Source organism: Salvelinus fontinalis, chromosome 42 (genome assembly GCF_029448725.1).
Source record: "Salvelinus fontinalis isolate EN_2023a chromosome 42, ASM2944872v1, whole genome shotgun sequence".
In the NCBI taxonomy this organism is placed as follows: domain Eukaryota; kingdom Metazoa; phylum Chordata; class Actinopteri; order Salmoniformes; family Salmonidae; genus Salvelinus; species Salvelinus fontinalis.
Genome location: NC_074706.1, coordinates 25,069,875 through 25,090,687, shown reverse-complemented (window position 1 = coordinate 25,090,687; position 20,813 = coordinate 25,069,875). Strand labels below are relative to the sequence as shown.

Below are 20,813 nucleotides of genomic sequence, written 5' to 3'. Positions count from 1 at the left end.
GACAAACAAAAGATGGCAGAGACAGAGAAAGAGAGAGGGAAAGGAGTGAGAGAGAGTGGGAGAGGAAGAGAGAGTAGTGTTGGGATTGATTCAGATGGATTGCTTCCTCTGCTCTCCCACTGTGCCTTTCTCTTTCCTCCAAACAACCGACTGTTAGATGTGGGTGTCGGCCTGCTTCGTTTGCAGTGTACACTTCCTTCAGAAAGTATTCACACCCCTTGACTTTTTCCAATTTTTGTTGCGTTAACAGCCTGAATTTAAAATGGATTCAGTTGCAATGTTGTGTCACTGGCCGACCCACAATACCCCATAATGTCAAAGTGGAATTATTATAATACATTTTTTTAAACAAATTAATTAAGAATGAAAAGCTGAAATGACTTGAGTCAATAAGTGTTCAACCCCTTTGTTATGGCAAGAATAAATAAGTTCAGGAGTAAAAATTTGCTTAACAAGTCACATAATAACATGGATTCTGTGTGCAATAATAGTGTTTAACGTGATTTTTTAACGACTACCCCATCTCCAATTATATGTAAGGTCCCTCAGTCGAGCAGTGAATTTCAAAGAGAAGGAGAAGAAAACTGAGGATGGATCAAGAACATTGTATTTACTCCACAATACTAACCTAAATGACAGAGTGAAAAGAAAGAAGCCTGTACAGAATAAAAAAGATTCCAAAACATTGATCACAAGGCACTAAAGTAAAACTGCAAATAATTTGCCAGAGAAATTAACCTTATGTCCCGAATACAAAGCGCTAATATTCGGACAACTCCAAAACATCACTGAGCACCACTTTTCATAATTTCAAGCATGGTGGGGGCTGCATCATGTTATGGTATGCTTGCCATCGGCAAGGATTAGGAAGCTTTTTAGGATAAAAATAAACGGAATAGAGCTATGCACAGGCAAAATCCTAGAGGGAAACCTGATTCTTTCCAACAGACACTGGGACACAAATTCACCTTTCAGCAATAACCCAAGGTTGTTTACCAAGATGACATTGAATGTTCCGGAGTGGCCTGGTTACAGTTTTGACAAATCGGCTTGAGAATCATTGTCAAGACTTGAAATGGCTGTCTAGCAATGATCAACAACCAAACTTGACAGAGCTTGAAGAATTTTTCAAATAATAATATTGTACAATCCAGGTGTGCAAAGCTCTTAGATACTTGCTCAGAAAGATTCTAACATGTATTGACTCGGTGGTGTAAATACTTATGTAAATGAGATATTTCTGTATGGATTTTTAATCAAAATGGAGACAAATTGAGTGTGTTGTATTTTAGAGAGTCTGACTGGTGTCTGGTGTGCTAAGAAGAAGTTTAAAGGAATAGAAACATTGTGTAAAACACACAGTAAAATGCCATTGTTGTTAGTGTCGATTTTCTTTGGATAGGATTGACCTGACGAAAACGTCAACCATGAAAAAATGTACACGTAATTGCCAAAATAAAGGAACACAACAAGTGTCTTAATAGGACGTTGGGCCACCACGGGCCGCCAGAACAGCTTCAATACACCCTGGCATGGATTCTACAAGTGTCTGGAACTCTATTAGAGGGATGTGACACCATTCTTCAAGAAACAAAAGAAATTCCATCATTAGGTGTTTTGTTGATGGTGCTGGAAAACGCTGTCTCAGGTGCCGCTCCAGAATCTACCATAAGTGTTCAATTGTGTTGAGATCTGGTGACTGAGACGGCCATGGCATAGGGCATGTTCATCAAACTATTAAGTGACCACTCGCGCCCTGTGGATGAGGGCATTGTCATCATATGGGGGCATAGCCATGGTAGCCAAAATAATGTCCAAAATAATAGCCTTCACAGCATTTTTCTACATGACCCTAAGCATGATGGGATATTCATTGCTTAATTAATTCAGGAACCACACCTGTGTGGAACTACATGCTTTAAATATACTTTGTATCCCTCATTTACTCAAGTGTTTCCATTACTTTGGTTACCTGTATATCTGAATCAGTGTTCTGGCATGCTGTAGCTGTATGACACAAAAAGAGGCTACAAATAAAGTATTATCATCATCATCATTTGTTTATGGGAGTAGATCTCATTGATGACATTCTCCCCTCTCTAGAGAGTACCCAGCTAGAGGACCCCCGGGCGGAATGGAGGAAGGAGCAGGAGAGGATGTTGAAGGAGTACCTGACAGTAGCCCAGGATGCCCTGGTCACCCAGAAAGAGCTGTACCAGGTGAAATGGATGGATTAGTGAATGGATGGATGGAAGGATATATGGATGGATGGATAGGTGAATGAAAGAATGACTGAATGGGTGGGTGAGTGAAAGGATGGATGAATTAACAAATAGGATGAGTGAATGGATGAACAAAGGACTTCATGAATGAATGAACGAACAAGACTTATTTCCGTTGTGATCTTCGATACCAGGTCAAAGAGCAGCGGCTGGCCTTGGCCCTGGATCAGTACACACGCCTCAACGACGCATACAAGGACAAGTCCAGCTCACGCACCAGCCGTAAGTAGTGAACCTGACCCGAACTTAGTTCTAAACCAATTGTCACACACAAGCGCGTTCTGTCTTTCACACACTAACTGTCCAGACGGCTCTCTCTCCTCCAGTGTTCTCGGGGTCTTCGTCCAGCACTAAGTATGATCCTGACATCCTCAAGGCTGAGATCTCCACCACCAAAGTCAGGGTAAGATGCATGTCTCTCTTTCTCTCTCGCTCGCACTCACACCTCTTCTAACTAGTGTCTTCTTATTTATTTCTTGTTTTGTTGTATTTTACCCCCTTTTTCTCCACAATTTCGATATTGTCTCATCGCTGCAACTCCCCAACGGGCTCAGGAGGCGAAGGTTGAGTCATGCGTCCCCCAAAACATGACCCACCAAACCTTGCTTCTTAACAGCCGCCCGCTTAACCAGGAAGCTAGCTGCATCAATGTGTCGGGGGAAACACCGTTCAGCTGATTACCGAAGTCAGCCTGCAGGCGCCCGGCCCGCCACAAGGAGTTGCTAGAGCGCTATCAGCCATGTAAAGCCCCCCCGGCCAAACCCTTCTCTAACCCGAACGACACTGGGCCAATTGTGTGCCGTCCTATTGGACCTCAAATCACGTGACACAGCCTGGGATCGAACCCGGGTCTGTAGAGATGCCTCAAGCACTGCGATGCAGTGCCTTAGACCGCTGCGCTACTCGGGAGGGCAACTAGTGTCTTCTTGACTGTCTGCGTTTACGTCGTTCTCAATCTTCGTTCTTTTTCTCCCTCTACCTCTTTCTCGTACTCTCTCTCTCTCCTTCTTTCTCTTGCTCTCTTTCTCTCTCAATTCAAAGGGGCTTTATTGGCATGGGAAACGTATGTTTACATTGCCAAAGCAATTGAAATAAACAAGAATAAACAAGAACAAAACACACCTCTCTTCTCAATGAAAGTGCATTGCTCTGTGTCTCTGTTAATGTGTGTCTGTACTCTGGTTTTAACATTTGTATCTGTCTGCTACTGTAGGTGAATAAGCTGAAGAGAGAGCTCTCCCAGATGAAACAGGAGCTCATCTACAAAGAACAAGGCTTTGAAACCTTGCAGCAGTAAGTCCCCTTTTCACATTGATCACACCTGTCTGTCACACATCTGCCTATTAAACACATGCACACACACACACCTGTGTATTGTCTGTTGCTCTGTGAATGTTGTGATTTTACAACTTTAGTGTTATGTGTCTGTTGGACTTGATAGTGCCTGGGGGTGATCGTAGAACAGGTTGATTACATTACTCTGGTGCAGGAGCACTTTCCTGCAATGCAGGACATTTAAAACTACAAAAATTGCCATGAATCATATTCCACATAATAATTCACTATTCCTGTTGCTACAGGGTTATTTTCCTGCTGTAGCAAACTGGCTCAAGTTAAGATCCGACATCTGTAGGAACCTCTGTATAGGATTATTCGCGAGAGCCTCTACAGTCTACTAATGGGAATTCACGTTCGTAGGGAGAGAGATAATGACCCTGTGATAGGAGGTAAAGAGAGAGGGGGGAGGGAGAGAATGAAGGGGGAAGAGGGGTTGATAGAAGGAGAGACAGATTGCAAGAGGGAGAAGGAGAATGGGGGATTGGGAGTAGACAGAGAGAGAGGGGTTATGTTGCTCACATGGCACGCTCTGGATTAAGCCCTGTCCAAAGCAGCCACTTTTTATTATAATAATTGAAACAATGACGCATTGTCGTTCACCCTCCACACACACTCCATCCGCTCAGGAGGCACACACAATAAAGGAAAAGAGTGAAAAAGGGGCAGGAAGACACACACACACACACACACACACTGCACGTTAGAAAGGTCAGAAATCACGCATGGCAGCTTAACTAAGGCTGCTTGTTATGTCATTTTATCATACTACGCTATTAGAAAAACACTCAACACACATCGCTCAACAAAGAGCTCGTGTGTAAGTGAAAATGCTTGTAGACGTATGTATATCTGGGTTTTTACACCCATATAGATATCGGTGTTCACTTTCAAATTGATCTATCCAGAATCCAGATCATTGGGGATTCTGATATTTGTTAACAAAACTTGTCGTTCTTTGGGCTCAGTGTGTTCTTCTCTCTTTGGTGTTGTGTCAAAAGTAAAAATAAATGTGTGTGTGTGCGCTCCCTTCTGCAGGATCGACCAAAAACTGTGTGGCGAGCAGAGTGGATACCGTCTCAAGGAGGCCAAGGCCATCGTGACGGAGCTCAAGTCTCTCCGCAGGGCCATCAGCTCTGGAGAGAAGGAGAAACAGGACCTCATGCAGGTACGTGTGTGTGAAATATTTTGGTCTGTGGGTTCCTATATCTGCTTTTGAGAGCTCCTGGCAAGGTCATGTTCATTAGAAACCCAACAGAAGGAAACAGACTGAAACAGGAAGGGACTGGCTGAACTTATCCGATTTAGAAATGCTCATTTTCGTTTTGGTACGGTGTGCCTTTCAACCCTGAACTTCCCTCTTGAGTCTAGACCCACCCCATGTTCTCCTCTCTCCCATAGTCTCTGGCTAAGCTAAAGGAGAGGTTCCACACGGAACACAACATGGGCCGTTCGGAACCAGACCTCCGGAACCCAGTGGGCTCCAGACAGACGCTAGAAGCCGGCTCCCAGACAGACGTCTCTGGAGAGGTGAGCACCACCTCTCATACTCTTCCTCTCTTTCACTCTCTCTCACGTTCTCTCCCCTTATTCTCTCCAACACTCTATCTTGCTCCCACTCCCACTCAACATTTTGTGCCCCCCCCTCTCTCTCTTGCTTTCTCTCCTCTCTCTCTCTCGCTTTCTCTCCTCTCTCTCTCTCGCTTTCTCTCCTCTCTCGCTTTCTCTCCTCTCTCTCGCTTGTTTTCTCTCTCTCTCTCTCTCTCTCTCTCTCTCTCTCTCTCTCTCTCTCTCTCTCTCTCCTCTCTCCTCTCCTCTCTCTCTCTCTCTCTCTCTCTCTCTCTCCTCTCTCTCTCTCTCTCTCTCTCTCTCTCTCTCTCTCTCTCTCTCTCTCTCTCTCTCTCTCTCTCTCTCTCTCTCTCTCTCTCTCTCTCTCTCTCTCTCTCTCTCTCTCTCTCTCTCTCTCTCTCTCTCCTCTCTCTCTCTCTCTCTCTCTCTCTCTCTCTCCTCCTCTCTCTCTCTCTCTCTCTCTCTCTCTCTCTCTCTCTCTCTCTCTCTCTCCCATGTCCCTTTGTCTTAATAAAATGCCTGTGTGTTTCTGAGAGGAATGTCCCCGCCCCCCTTCTGTGGGCCTTCTCTGGTGGGACTGGATTCCTCTGTACAAACACACACACACACACACACACACACACACACACACACACACACACACACACACACACACACACACACACACACACTGGATTCCTCTGGTTCCTCGGAGCAGATGATAGCTGCTAGGGGCCCGGCCGGGCAGACTGGGCTCAGGGTTAGAGGTAGAGAGGCAAAGCTGCTTACTACACTGGGGCTTTTCTCCCTCCCTCCCTACACACACACACAGAGCGAGACCTTCACCGATGGAATGCTAAATGGAGGGAGGGCAGAACGAGGGAGGGAGAGGTGGAGGTCTCTCTAATGATATTAAACCCAGTCACTTGAACTTCAAGCAGGTACATGTGATGTTTTTGTTCTCTCTGTCTCTCTCCCTCGCTCGTCCTCCCTCCGTTTCTCAGGCTGGTTTGAGGAGCAGATCATCCTTGGCTGAGAAGGTTAGACTTAGTCTCCAATATGAAGAGGCCAAAAGAAGGTAATCTCTCTCCATCTTTCTCTCTGTTTTTTTTACTGCAGACATTCCTTATGTTAATATGCATATCACCTGACCACAGAACTGCAAGAGTAAACTCAACTCAATAGAGATGGATAGAGCCGCCCGCTCCACTCATCACTGTCAAACGCTCCCTGAAACACTTCAGCGAGCAGGCCTTTCTAATCGACCTGGCCGAGGTATCCTGGAAGGATATTGATCTCATCCCGTCAGTAGAGGATGCCTGGATATTTTTTTAAAATGCCTTCCTCACCATCTTGAATAAGCATGCCCCATTCAAGAAATTTAGAACCAGGAACAGATATAGCCCTTGGTTCTCTCCTGACCTGACTGCCCTTAACCAACAGAAAAACATCCTATGGCGTTCTGCATTAGCATCGAACAGCCCCCGTGATATGCAACTTTTCAGGGAAGCTAGAAACCAGTATACACAGGCAGTTAGAAAAGCCAAGGCTAGCTTTTTCAAGCAGAAATTTGCTTCCTGCAACACAAACTCAAAAAAGTTCTGGGACACTGTAAAGTCCATGGAGAATAAGAACACCTCCACCCAGCTTCCAACTGCACTGAAGATAGGAAACACTGTCACCACCGACAAATCCACAATAATTGAGAATTTCAACAAGCATTTTTCTACGGCTGGCCATGCTTTCCACCTGGCTACCCCTACCCCGGTCAACAGCACTGGCCTCCCCTCTGCTACTCGCCCACGCCTTCCCCATTTCTCCTTCTCCCAAATACAGTCAGCTGATGTTCTGAAAGAGCTGCAAAATCTGGACCCTTACAAATCAGCCGGGCTAGATAATCTGGACCCTTTCTTTCTAAAACTATCTGCTGAAATTGTTGCCACCCCTATTACCAGCCTTTTCAACCTCTCTTTCGTGTCGTCTGAGATTCCCAAAGATTGGAAAGCAGCTGCGGTTATCCCCCTCTTCAAAGGGGGGGACACTCTTGACCCAAACAGCTACAGACCTATATCTACCCTACCCTGCCTTTCTAAGGTCTTCGAAAGCCAAGTCAACAAACAGATTACCGACCATCTCGAATCCCACCATACCTTCTCCGCTATGCAATCTGGTTTCAGAGCTGGTCATGGGTGCACCTCAGCCACGCTCAAGGTCATAAACGATATCTTAACCGCTAACGATAGGAAACAGTACTGTGCAGCCATATTCATTGACCTGGCCAAGGCTTTTGACTCTGTCAATCACCACATCCTCATCGGCAGACTCGACAGCCTTGGTTTCTCTAATGATTGCCTCGCCTGGTTCACCAACTACTTCTCTGATCGAGTTCAGTGTGTCAAATCGGAGGGTCTGTTGTCCGGACCTCTGGCAGTCTCTATGGGGGTGCCACAGGGTTCATTTCTTGGACCGACTCTCTTCTCTGTATACATCAATGATGTCGCTCTTGCTGCTGGTGAGTCTCTGATCCACCTCTACTCAGACGACACTATTCTGTATACTTCTGGCCCTTCTTTTGACACTGTGTTAACAACCCTCCAGGCGAGCTTCAATGCCATACAACTCTCCTTCCGTGGCCTCCAATTGCTCTTAAATACAAGTAAAACTAAATGCATGCTCTTCAACCGATCGCTGCCTGCACCTGCCCGCCTGTCCTATATCACTACTCTGGACGGCTCTGACTTAGAATATGTGGACAACTACAAATACCTAGGTGTCTGGTTAGACTGTAAACTCTCCTTCCAGACTCACATCAAGCATCTCCAATCCAAAGTTAAATCTAGAATCGGCTTCCTATTCCGCAACAAAGCATCCTTCACTCATGCTGCCAAACATACCCTTGTAAAACTGACCATCCTACCAATCCTCGACTTCGGTGATGTCATTTACAAAATAGCCTCCAAAACCCTACTCAATAAATTGGATGCAGTCTATCACAGTGCCATCCGTTTTGTCACCAAAGCCCCATATACTACCCACCACTGCGACCTGTACGCTCTCGTTGGCTGGCCCTCGCTTCACACTCGTCGCCAAACCCACTGGCTCCAGGTCATCTACAAGACCCTGCTAGGTAAAGTCCCCCCTTATCTCAGCTCGCTGTTCACCATAGCAACGCCCACCCGTAGCACGCGCTCCAGCAGGTATATCTCTCTGGTCACCCCCAAAACCAATTCTTCCTTTGGCCGCCTCTCCTTCCAGTTCTCTGCTGCCAATGACTGGAACGAACTACAAAAATCTCTGAAACTGGAAACACTTATCTCCCTCACTAGCTTTAAGCACCAGCTGTCAGAGCAGCTCATAGATTACTGCACCTGTACATAGCCCATCTATAATTTAGCCCAACAACTACCTCTTTACCTACTGTATTTATTTATTTTGCTCCTTTGCACCCCATTATTTCTATCTCTACTTTGCACCTTCTTCCACTGCAAACCAACCATTCCAGTGTTATTTTTTACTTGCTATATTGTATTTACTTTGCCACCATGGCCTTTTTTTATATTTTTATTTATTAATATATTTTATTTGCCTTCACCTCCCCTATCTCACCTCACTTGCTCACATTGTATATAGACTTATTTTTCACTGTATTATTGACTGTATGTTTGTTCTACTCCATGTGTAACTACGTGTTGTTGTATGTGTCGAACTGCTTTGCTTTATCTTGGCCAGGTCGCAATTGTAAATGAGAACGTGTTCTCAATTTGCCTACCTGGTTAAATAAAGGTGAAATAAAAATAAATAAATAAATAAATAGAGGGCGCACTTGACCGAAAGCCTGAAAGCACTTTATCATGGGCCTTAGATCACTTTAACATGGGCCTTAGATCACTTTATCATGGGCCATAGATCACTTTAACGTGGGCCTTAGATCACTTTAACATGGGCCTTAGATCACTTTAACGTGGGCCTTAGATCACTTTAACATGGGCCTTAGATCACTTTATCGTGGGCCATAGATCACTTTAACGTGGGCCTTAGATCACGTTAACATGGGCCTTAGATGACTTTAACATGGGTCTTAGATGACTTGAGCATGGGTCTTAGATGACTTTAGCATGGGCCTTAGATCACTTTAACGTGGGCCTTAGATCACTTTAACGTGGGCCTTAGATGACGTTAACATGGGCCTTAGATCACTTTAAAATGGGCCTTAGATCACGTTAACATGGGCCTTAGATGACGTTAACATGGGCCTTAGATCACGTTAACATGGGCCTTAGATGACTTTAACATGGGTCTTAGATGACTTGAGCATGGGTCTTAGATGACTTTAGCATGGGGCCTTAAGTCCCATCCGATCTGACTTCAGATCAGATCCAAGTCCAGCCATTAAATGGTTATGCATTATCAGTCACAGGCTGTGACTTGGACGGCTGTCAGTTTCACACATTAGCGACGTGATCTGTGACCACCATGGGCAGTTTCAGGCTCAGTGAATAAAACGCAGGTAAACCCCTCTCCTTATGGACGGTAATCCCTGACATTTGGGCTTTGAAACGTTTTCTACTCCGCCGTTATAGAACAGGTGTTTCTACAGAGAGCAGGCGGTGGAGTGTGGCAGCATGACAACTCCCTTGTTACCCCTCCTCCTTTCGGAAAGGCTTGCTGCTGGCTTTAGACCCCTGGGAGTGTGTGTGCCAGGAGAAAGGAGTTCAAGACAAGCATTTTCACTGTATTCCCTTATGAGCGCATGTGTGTTTATATAGGGGTTAAAATAGACTACACGGCCAAAAGTATGTGGACACATGCTCGTCGAAAAATCATGGGCATTAATATGGAGTTGGTTCCCCCCTTTGCTGCTATAACAGCCTCCACTCTTCTGGGAAGGCTTTCCACTAGATGTTGGAACATTGCTGTGGGGACTTGCTTACATTCAGCCATAAGACCATTTGTGAGGTCGGGCACTGATGTTGGGCGATTAGGCCTGGTTCGCAGTCGACGATCCAATTCATCCCAAAGGTGTTCAATGGGGTTGAGGTCAAGGCTCTGTGCAGGCCAGTCAAGTTGTCTATGGAGATTGCATGGCTGTGTGCTCGATTTTATACACTTGTCGGCAACGGGTGTGGCTGAAATAGCCGAATGCACTAATTTGAAGGAGTGTCCACATACTTTTGGTGTATATAGCATCCCTACCCTCTGTTTCTGTTTCTCTCCTTCCTCCCACAGTATGGCCAACGTGCAGGTGGAGCTGGCCAAGCTGGAGAGCGAGGCGTGGCCGGGGGCGGTGGACGTGGAGCGGGAACGTCTCCTCCTGGTCTCGGAGAAGGAGGAGCTCCTCAAGGAGCTGCAGTTCGTATCGCCACGGCGACGCACCGCGCAGGACCTCCAACGTCTGGAGGCCCAGAGGCTGCAGCTGGAGCAGGACCTGCAGGCCGTCAGGAACACCCCCAGCCACGCCCTGGCCCAGAGGTGAGACCCCCCCCCCCCCCCCCCCAACACAATCCCCGGCACCTTCCCTTTAAAAACCTGGTGGTTGCCTCGCAGCTAGTCGTAGCCGTGCAGTTCCAGAAGTTTAGACAGAGGGAAGTCTAAAAAGTCCCCCGGACGTAGGCGATACATGAGGCTGTGTGTATGTAGTGTTTATGTGCGAGTGCCCCATGTGTTCCTCATTGACGTCCATCAGATAACAAACAAATGGATTTGCCCGCCCACGCGGTTACGGCCTTTTGTTTTCCTAATGAACGACGCAAACGTTCCAAAGGGTAAACATTGAAAGGTGCCTTTAATTACCGTTCATTAGCATACCAATTGTTACTCACCCACACACACGGAACACACACACACTGTGTGGTAATTGTCTTGTTTTGGAAGCAGACTGTGCCGCTGCAACATCGCGTCACATTAGAAGGCAGAGCGACTGCCGTAATTGGAAACATGGCGCTTGTATGGGTTGTAATTGTAATTACATATTGTCACCGACACACACACACACACACACACACACACACACACACACACACACACACACACACACACACACACACACACACTGACTACATTTGAAGAAGCCCAATAATTGTGTCTTGAGCTAATTAGGCTCTGTGTAATTGCTCGATAAATGAAGACAGTAATTAAGGTTAGTGTTCTTGAAGCTTAGTTAGCAGAACAGAACAGAGGGGATTCCTACCAGAGGGAAGGGGGCATGTTGTCTATTTAGTATTTATTAGACCAAGAAGTCTCATTGAGGTCAGAAGACCACTTTCCCAAAGGAGACCGAGATATGTGTTCTGTCCCAGACATGGATATGTGTTCTGTCCCAGACATAGATATGTGTTCTGTCCCAGACATAGATAAGTGTTCTGTCCAAGACATGGATATGTGTTCTGTCCCTGACATAGATATGTGTTCTGTCCCAGACATAGATATGTGTTCTGTCCCAGACATGGATATGTGTTCTGTCCCAGACATGGATATGTGTTCTGTCCCAGACATGGATATGTGTTCTGTCCTAGACATGGATATGTGTTCTGTCCCAGACATGGATATGTGTTCTGTCCCAGACATGGATATGTGTTCTGTCCCAGACATGGATATGTGTTCTGTCCCAGACATGGATATGTGTTCTGTCCCAGACATGGATATGTGTTCTGTCCCAGACATGGATATGTGTTCTGTCCCAGACATGGATATGTGTTCTGTCCCAGACATAGGTATGTGTTCTGTCCCAGACATAGATATGTGTTCTGTCCCTGACATAGATATGTGTTCTGTCCCAGACATGGATATGTGTTCTGTCCCTGACATGGATATGTGTTCTGTCCCAGACATGGATATGTGTTCTGTCCCAGACATGGATATGTGTTCTGTCCCTGACATGGATATGTGTTCTGTCCCTGACATGGATATGTGTTCTGTCCCTGACATGGATATTTGTTCTGTCCCTGACATAGATATGTGTTCTGTCCCAGACATAGATATTTGTTCTGTCCCAGACATAGATAAGTGTTCTGTCCCAGATATAGGTATGTGTTCTGTCCCAGACATGTTGTACCAGTAATGATTTGTCTCTCTAGGTTGAAGGTGCAGGAGAGGAGACGAGTCCTGGTGCAGAAACTGGAGGAATCAACCAGACTGACCACACTGCTCCACTCTCAGCTCAAGAGGTGTGTGTGTGTGTGTGTGTGTGTGTGTGTGTGTGTGTGTGTGTGTGTGTGTGTGTGTGTGTGTGTGTGTGTGTGTGTGTGTGTGTGTGTGTGTGTGTGTGTGTGTGTGTGTGTGTGTGTGTGTGTGTGTGTGTGTGTGTGTGTGTGTGCGCACTTCACACTTGTATACCTATACGCAAAAACACTCTTGCTCTAAGGCTGCAGTTACAAAGGCAGCCATATTCTGATCTTTTTTTCACTAATTGGGTTTTGACCAATTATATTAGTTCTGAAAAAGATCAGATTTCAAAAGATCTGATGTGATTGGTCCAAAGACCATTTAGTGGGAAAAAAAGATCAGAATTGGGCGGCCTGTCTAAACTCAGCCAAAGTGTCCCTCCAATGCATATACATACAGCTACAGTAAATAAAACGTTGCTTTTTGAGGTGCTTGCTCATCGTGCGTGTGGCTGTGTGTTTAATGTGTGTTCTCTGTCTCTCTCTCCCTTACAGTATGTCGGCCAGTACCCTGTCCGTCTCATCAGGCAGCAGCCTGGGTTCTCTGGCCTCCAGCCGTGGCTCCCTCAACACATCCTCCTCCCGCGGCTCCCTCAACTCCCTCTCCTCCGGAGACCTCTACTACACCCCTGCAGAACCCCCCTCTCCCCTAGACCTGGACTACCAGTGTAAACTGGACCTGCTCCTCCAGGAGCCCCTGACCCCCTCTGGGATAACCTACAGGCGGGGAGACCCCCCAGGAACTATCACCACCATCCACGAACACGAGGTGGAGAACCCACACCCACACAACACGTCGCTTCACACACACACCGTCGGAACCGGTACCACCGACCTGGTCCCATTAGCGCCGCTGGTTGAGGTGTCCTCGAAGCCGGCCGAGCCGTCCAAGTCGGTGACGTCGCTTTCCTCAAGGTCGTCGTTGTCTTCTCTGTCGCCGCCGAGCTCGCCGCTGGTGCTGGAGGGGGTCGGTGCGTTCCCGTCGGCAGGCCCACAGGACTTTGGGGACGGGGACGTCGGTCTGGTGGTGTCGGACTTTGGCGGTCTCAGCCTGGGATTCTACGACGGCCAGGGGATGGGGATGTTTGAGCCGGAGACGGGGGAGAGGGAGAGGGACAGAGGAGGGGAGGGGGGGAGGGAAGGGAGAGGGGCACTGGCTACCCTCAGAGAGAGTATTACAGGTGAGATGTTTGCTCTGTTCAAATTCTTCCTTTTTTTTGTGAACAATTTTTTTTTATTGGGTCACTTTCCCCACCCTTTAAAAAAATTCCAAACATACCCCTGGCGGACCCACCCAATCCCCAACCTTGGACAACTCATAATATATATAAAAATATATATTTAAAAAAGTATATATATATATAGAGAGAGAGAGAAAAACAAGTTATCAAATTAAGCAAACATTTGACATCACACACCTACATCATATCCAACAGTTTAGAGATTTCTGAGGCGACTACTTTCCGTGTTTCCAGAGAGCTAGGACTGGCTTCATTCATACGGGAAATTCTTCCTTTCTTCCTTCCTCCCTTCATTGGAATTTACCACTGATTAGAAATGCCTTGCGCTGCATGGAGCAACGCTGCCACCTAGCAGCTCAAAATGGAGCTGCACTGAAACAGCACACATTCCCATCGCCAGTCCTCCAGTTCCCCGAACACCACACATTTGTATTGTATCCCCGAACAAATACTCTGCATTCAACTCAAGGGCTTTGATGATTAGTTGACAAGTTGAATCAGGTGTGCTTGTCCAGGGTTACAGCAAAAACGTGTACTGGTGGAGGGACTGGAGGAGTGGAGTTAGGAAACGCTGAATCACTCATGCTGAGTTTATAGGTTCCCATCACATCTATGTCTTACGCCTCGGATGTGTCTCGTAGATATACGAAAATACATGTTTTCTATTTAATTTAATGAATGAACCGATGCTCATTGACAACGCTTTTCTCGAGGACCCTGCAAGCAGAGCAGCAGCCACCCGCGCATATCAACTCTGGTGTCTTACTTCATGTCTTCGTCTGTGTTGTCAGACGTGGACCTCCAGAGGCCAGGGGAGGACAGGCCCGCCTGTGTGTCAGCAGCCGTGTCAGACGAGTCCGTGGCCGGGGACAGTGGGGTGTACGAGGCCTCTAATGTCAAACGGTGGGTCACACTCACTTCCCGCTCTTTTCATTATTTCGATCGATCGCACACGCTCTCTCTCTTCAGCACTCTCCATCTCTCCCTTCGCCTGCCTTTCATTTTCAACCTCTGCCCCTTGTCCTCAACCTCTTCCCCACCTCTCCTCCCTCTCTCCTTTATCTTGAGGTACTGCTGTTCCCAATAGTGTTGCTCCACTCTAAGGGTCATGATGGGTCTTTTAACCTCCTATTCCTCTCCTCCTTTTCCATGTAACTGAATGCCTGCGATGTTTGGTGCAAGATGTGATGAGAAAACCACAAGACCTCAATTAAAACACCAAACTGAAGGCTCCTCAACTCACCAGACACACACACACACACACACACACACACACACACACACACACACACACACACACAATTAGCTTTGTCTCTTGTGTATCACACAGTTGGAGACAAAGCTAAATCTGATCTTTAATGACTGAATGTAAGGAACCCTGTCTGTTTGTCAAACGAGAGATGTTTGAGATGCAGACACACAGAGTTCTGTTGCCCAGTTGTGTCTTTCTAATTAGAGTGCATGGGCTCTGTTGCCCAGTTTGGCTGTTCGTGATTAGAATGGCCTCATTGATGTCTGTTTTTCCACACATAAAATGCTCCTATGGTCAAACGCTTTCATCATCTCTTGCCCCCTAAAGGGGGGCTTTGATGCTGATCCCTTCAACCAGTGTGGTGTGGACTCTGTCTCTCTCAGCTAGCTTTCTCCCTCCTTCCCTCGCTCCCCTTTTCTCTCTTTCTTTCTTCCTCTCTGTCACTTGCTCTCTGTCTCTGCTTGCTCTTTTTTTTCTGTTTCTTTCTTTCATACCCTTTCCTCCTGTCCTCCCTTGCTCTCCCCTTGATTTGATTTAATTAGACGATGAGCCAAGGACACCTTTTCCTCTCTCTCTCTCGCTCTGTCTCTGCTTCCTCCTGTCTCTCTCCTCTGGTCCCTCCTGTCTCTCTCCTCTGCTCCATCCTGTTTCCATCTTGTCTCTCCTCTGCTCCCTCCCGTCTCTCCCCTCTGCTCCGTCCTGTCTCTCTCCTCTGCTCCCTCCTGTCCCTCTCCTCTGCTCCCTCCTGTCTCTCTCCTCTGCTCCCTCCTGTCTCTCCCCTCTGCTCCCTCCTGCATCTCTCCTGTCACTCTCCTCTGTTCCTTCCTGTCTGTCTCCCTCCCCTCTGCTCCCTCCCGTCTCTCTCCTCTGCTCCCCCCTGTCTCTCTCCTCTGCTCCCTCCTGTTTCCCTCCTGTCTCTCTCATCTGCTCCCTCCTGTCTCTCCCCTCTGCTCCCTCCTGCATCTCTCCTGTCACTCTCCTCTGCTCCTTCCTGTCTGTCTCCCTCCTCTCTGCTCCCTCCTGTCTCTCTCCTCTGCTCCCTCCTGTCTCTCTCCTCTGCTCCCTCCTGTCTCTCACCTGTCACTCTCCTCTGCTCCCTCCTCTCTCTCTCCCTCCTCTCCTCTGCTCCCTCCTGTCTCTCTCCCTCCTCTTTTCTGCTCCCTCCTGTCTCCCTCCTGTCTCTCTCCTCTGCTCCCTCCTGTCTCTCTCATGTCTCTCTCCTCTGCTCCCTCCTGTCTCTCTCATGTCTCTCTCCTCTGCTCCCTCCTGTCTCTCTCCTCTGCTCCCTCCTGTCTCTCTCCTCTGCTCCCTCCTGTCTCTCTCATGTCTCTCTCCTCTGCTCCCTCCTGTCTCTCTCATGTCTCTCTCCTCTGCTCCCTCCTGTCTCTCTCCTCTGCTCCCTCCTGTCTCTCTCCTCTGCTCCCTCCTGTCTCTCTCCTCTGCTCTCTCCTGTCTCTCTCCTCTGCTCCCTCCTGTTTCTCTCCTGTCTCTCTCCTGTCTCTCCTGTCTTTCTCCTCTGCTCCCTCCTGTTTCTCTCCTGTCTCTCTCCTCTGCTCCCTCCTGTTTCTCTCCTGTCTCTCTCCTGTCTCTCTCCTCTGCTCCCTCCTGTCTCTCTCCTGTCTCTCTCCTCTGCTCCACCTCTGTTCTCTGTTTTATATTCCAGATGTTCTTTTTGATTGGTAATAATGAAAAACCTGCTGTGTATGTTAGTAGGTCAATGGAGTCTGATGAACCGGCGGTGTACCTGGAGGATGAGCCTGTCCTTCCTGAGTCTGCCCAGGTCCAGATAGGCCTGAAGTAAGAGTACACACACACACACACACATTAAGCTACGCAATGTCTATAACTCCATCCTACCCTGCTGTCGGACAAATGAAAGATAGTGTTGTTGTTTACAGATATGATGCTGCCAACTCCAGTTTTGTCATGGTGATCATGCAGCTGCAAAACCCTACTGCCCTGTCAGTCCCCTCCACTACCAGAGTGTGAGTATTCACCCATTCACTCATTCCATCTTTCCTTTCATTCATTCGTTTATCTGTGTGTACTAACTAGACTCTGTCAGTGTTGCGTTTACACAGACAGCATCGCAGCGTGTTACAGACCATGTGGACTTTGAGAGTGCCGCTGTGCTCAGCCTATCAGTGTGGAGTTGACTTGGCACCTGGAGGCGTTAGAGCTGCTCTGGGGACGTGTGTCAATGTTGAATCTAGAGAGCTCAATACTGAGCTGGCTTTATTTATTTTATTTCAACTTTATTTAACTAGGCAAGTCAGTTATGAACAAATTCTTATTTACAATGACGGCCTACCAAAAGGCAAAAGGCCTCCTGCGGGGACGGGGGCCTGGGATAAAAAATAAATGAAATAAAAAATATAAGACAAAACACACATCACGACAAGAGAGACAACACAACTTAACTGATGTCCTCTCACAAACACACACACACACTCTGTCTCTCTCGCTCTCAGAGAAGTATGAGACTGACTGAGATGAGGATAGGAGGTACAGCCTCACACACACCTCTCTGTGAAACACAAACTCTCTCTCTCTCACACACACACACATCTCTTTGAAACACAGACTCTCTGTCACACACAGACTCTCTTTCTCACACACACCTCTCTGTAAAACACAAACTCTCTCTCACACACACCTCTCTGTGAAACACAAACTCTCTCTCACACACACACACACACCTCTGTGAAACACAAACACTCTCTCTCTCACACGCACACACACCTCTCTGTGAAACACAAACTCTCTCACACACACACACACACACACACACACACACACACACACACACACACACACACACACACACACACACACACACACACACACACACACACTTCTCTGCGAAACACAAACTCTCTCACACACACACACACACACCTCTCTGTGAAACACAAACTCTCTCACTCACACACACACACCTCTCTGTGAAACACAAACTCTCTCACTCACACACACACACCTCTCTGTGAAACACAAACTCTCTCTCTTACACACACACACGCTGCACCCAAATACTACCACTGTCGAGAGCGTCCTGACCGGTTGCATCACGGCCTGGTACGGGAATTGCTCCGTCCACGACCGCAAGGCCCTCCAGCGGGTAGTGCAGATGGCCCGGTACACTGGGACCGTGCTCTCACCCATCTAGTACATCTACTGGAAACGGTGCCTGAGGAAGGCCCGCAGCATCATCAAGGACCCCACACAACCCGGCCACGAGCTGTTCACTCACTGTCGGGCAGACGCTATCGGGGCATGAGGTCTGATACCAACAGGCTCAGAGACACTTTCTATCTACAAGCCATCAGACTGCTGAACACTTGAACTGGACTGACCACCTGCTCTGATTCTTCGTACCTTAACACACATCCACACCCATACAGACATTCACACATCTACACACACACACATCCACACCCATACAGACATCTACAAACACACACATCCACACACACATCACAACTGCTGCTACCAGACTCCTATTATGATTGCTAAATACTGCACAATTTAAACACTTGCCCCCCCCCCCCCCAAACACGTGTAAATATCGCACAATAACTTGTGCCTCCCCGTATTATACTGATGCTAAAATGTCTATTCTATTCTACTGAGCCTTTGACTCTATGTTCCTATTCTTATCTTGTATTATTTCTTATTGTTGTTGCATTGTCCAGAAGGAACCTGCAAGTAAGCATTTCATTGGACCTCGAAGCCAGTTCCACTGCATTTTTCATTGTTCCCCTCTAATCAGGTACTGATTTAGACCTGGGACACCAGGTGGATGCAATTAATTATCAGGTAGAACAGAAAAACAGCAGGTTTCGGACCTCGTGGGGTAAGAGCTGAATAGCGCTGGTGTATACCATGTGTATCCCGTACACATGACTAATAAAGCTTGAGACACACACACACACTTGCCCTTACATCACACAGGTGTGTCTTGTCTACTCTCTGCAGGGGTGGGTGGGCTCTGTCGTGTTATTATTTATGGAGACCCCTTACGGCTTTCTCTCCCGCCAGCAGACCCTTTTTATGGCCGACAAAAATGAAAAATGAAGTTAATCCACCCTCTCATGTTCCCAGGCTTGAAAAGGCATTCGTGTCCAATCGAACAGCGGGGAAACGCCTTTGAATCCCTCGCACAACATTCAGCTGAAATATCTCCCCCAAAAATATGATACAACTTAGCAGGTGGTAGCTAGGCGTTTTAACTGGTTTTTTTTTTCTTTCTTTCTTTCTTCAACCAAACTTCCTTCATCTTATTCTCATTCAACTCATTTGAGTGAAAATTTGGGCTCCTTTGTAGTTTGTGAAATATGCATATGCAGATGAGTCTTCTGCGTGGGGGTTCGTTTGCGGGTGAGAGGAGAGGAGTCTTGCAGAGAGTAGAGAGGGTTTTTTCCCGGGAAGTGTTTGAGTCAATGTTAACTGGAGCAGAGAGAGAAATCCTCAAAGATGCTCGAAGCGCTCTGGCCGGAAGCTACAGAACAGCAGGCAGAAAGAGAAGAGCACACATCTCAATAACACAACACACCAGAGGTAACCAGGCTTTATCCCAACACTTCCCAGGCCACGTACACTTTTCCAACCTACTGCCTCTGTCTCCACATTAACTCTCTGAGTTTAGGAGTGTTATGTTGTTATTGGACGACATGACCTCAACAGCATTGAAATGTCTTCTTCTGGAACTCGAAGTTGCTTGTGAAAATGTCTCGTTTTCTTTTGAAAGTTTTTTGTATAACTCTCTTTTCTCTCCCTCCCGCCCGCCCCCCCCCCCCCCCCCCCCCCCCCAACAGATACATCCGGGTGGCGCTCCTCCCATCTTCCAGTGACATCAGCAGTCTGTTCAGGACCCGCATGGTGCCCGTGGCGCTGCCTGACAGCGTGACATTCAACGAGGTGTTCAGGGCGGCCGCGCCGCACGGCATCCTCCGGCACAAGACGCTCCGCATCGACGCCTGCACCGTGGGTCCCGGACGCACCGAGGACTGCCTGGTACATATACACTGCACAGCACAAACACACTTACCAACAGGCTTTGAGCACCTACCAACACTGTTAACTAAATACAGAGCTGACACTGTAGAATTACCACACAACAACATATTGCTTGCTTATAACAACGTCAACCATTACGACTGGGACAGGGTCAAGAATGTGACCAAAGATGGGCAGACGATCTGACAGACACTTTCTCGCACACACTCTGTCACTTTTTGTCATTATCTTTCTCCTGTCATCCTCTCTCTTTCTCTTCCGCTCTCTCTCGCTAGGCTGGAGCCCATGTGAGTCTGGGAGAGCTTCCAGTGAGTGGGGATATGACCAGTGTGTGGTACAACCTGTTGACCAGTGAGAGGAGCAGAGAGATAGAAGAGGCCAGCCAAGAGAGACCCGGCCCTGGGCCAGAGCAGCACCCTGCAGGGCCCGTGGACATGGTGAGTCCTCCTCCACCACTTCAGACCACTTGACACCGCCTGCCTCAGTCTACATGTTTCTGGATATGCCCACTTCACTTTGATTGGAGATCAGTTCAAATTCACTGCTGCATGCAGGTTATGTTATACAGAATATGCATTCTATTCTACTGAAGGGCAAATGACCGGTGGAGGCCTCAATCGCCAAGCTGTATCGACCGCAGATGGAGGCACACGAAAGTTAAATGGAAAGTTGTTGTTGTAATTTGACCCCCTTTTTCCCCCTAATTTCGTGATATCCAATTGGTAGTTACGATCTGGTCTCATCGCTGCAACTCCCCAACGGGCTCGGGAGAGGCAAAGGTCGAGTCATGTGTCCTCCGAAACAGGACCCGCCATGCCGAGCTGCTTCTCAACACACTGTTTGCGTAACCCGGGAGGAAACATCATTCAACTGACGACTGAAGTCAGCTTGCAGGCGCCCGGCACGCTGCAAGAACTCGCTAGAGTGCGACGAGCCAAGGAAAGCCCCCCGGGCCAAACCCTGCCGGGCCACTGTG

General features: G+C 47.6%; 1 protein-coding gene across 2 annotated transcripts in view; it reads left to right on the top strand.

The window, feature by feature from the left end:
• LOC129840927 (protein WWC2-like) overlaps positions 1-20,813 on the top strand; it is a 45,720-nt gene that overhangs the window by 16,992 nt on the left and 7,915 nt on the right. The window contains exons 3-17 of one of the 2 annotated variants that reach the window (XM_055908972.1): positions 2,104-2,219; positions 2,417-2,504; positions 2,609-2,685; positions 3,496-3,575; positions 4,656-4,785; positions 5,019-5,147; positions 6,170-6,243; positions 10,392-10,634; positions 12,239-12,328; positions 12,821-13,506; positions 14,358-14,469; positions 16,532-16,615; positions 16,717-16,803; positions 19,636-19,834; positions 20,113-20,274. In XM_055908972.1, coding sequence (XP_055764947.1) covers positions 2,104-2,219; positions 2,417-2,504; positions 2,609-2,685; positions 3,496-3,575; positions 4,656-4,785; positions 5,019-5,147; positions 6,170-6,243; positions 10,392-10,634; positions 12,239-12,328; positions 12,821-13,506; positions 14,358-14,469; positions 16,532-16,615; positions 16,717-16,803; positions 19,636-19,834; positions 20,113-20,274 — 2,357 coding nt within the window. Of the gene's footprint in view, positions 1-2,103; positions 2,220-2,416; positions 2,505-2,608; positions 2,686-3,495; positions 3,576-4,655; positions 4,786-5,018; positions 5,148-6,169; positions 6,244-10,391; positions 10,635-12,238; positions 12,329-12,820; positions 13,507-14,357; positions 14,470-16,528; positions 16,616-16,716; positions 16,804-19,635; positions 19,835-20,112; positions 20,275-20,813 lie in introns of both variants that reach the window. The other variant, XM_055908971.1, reaches the window with a different exon arrangement.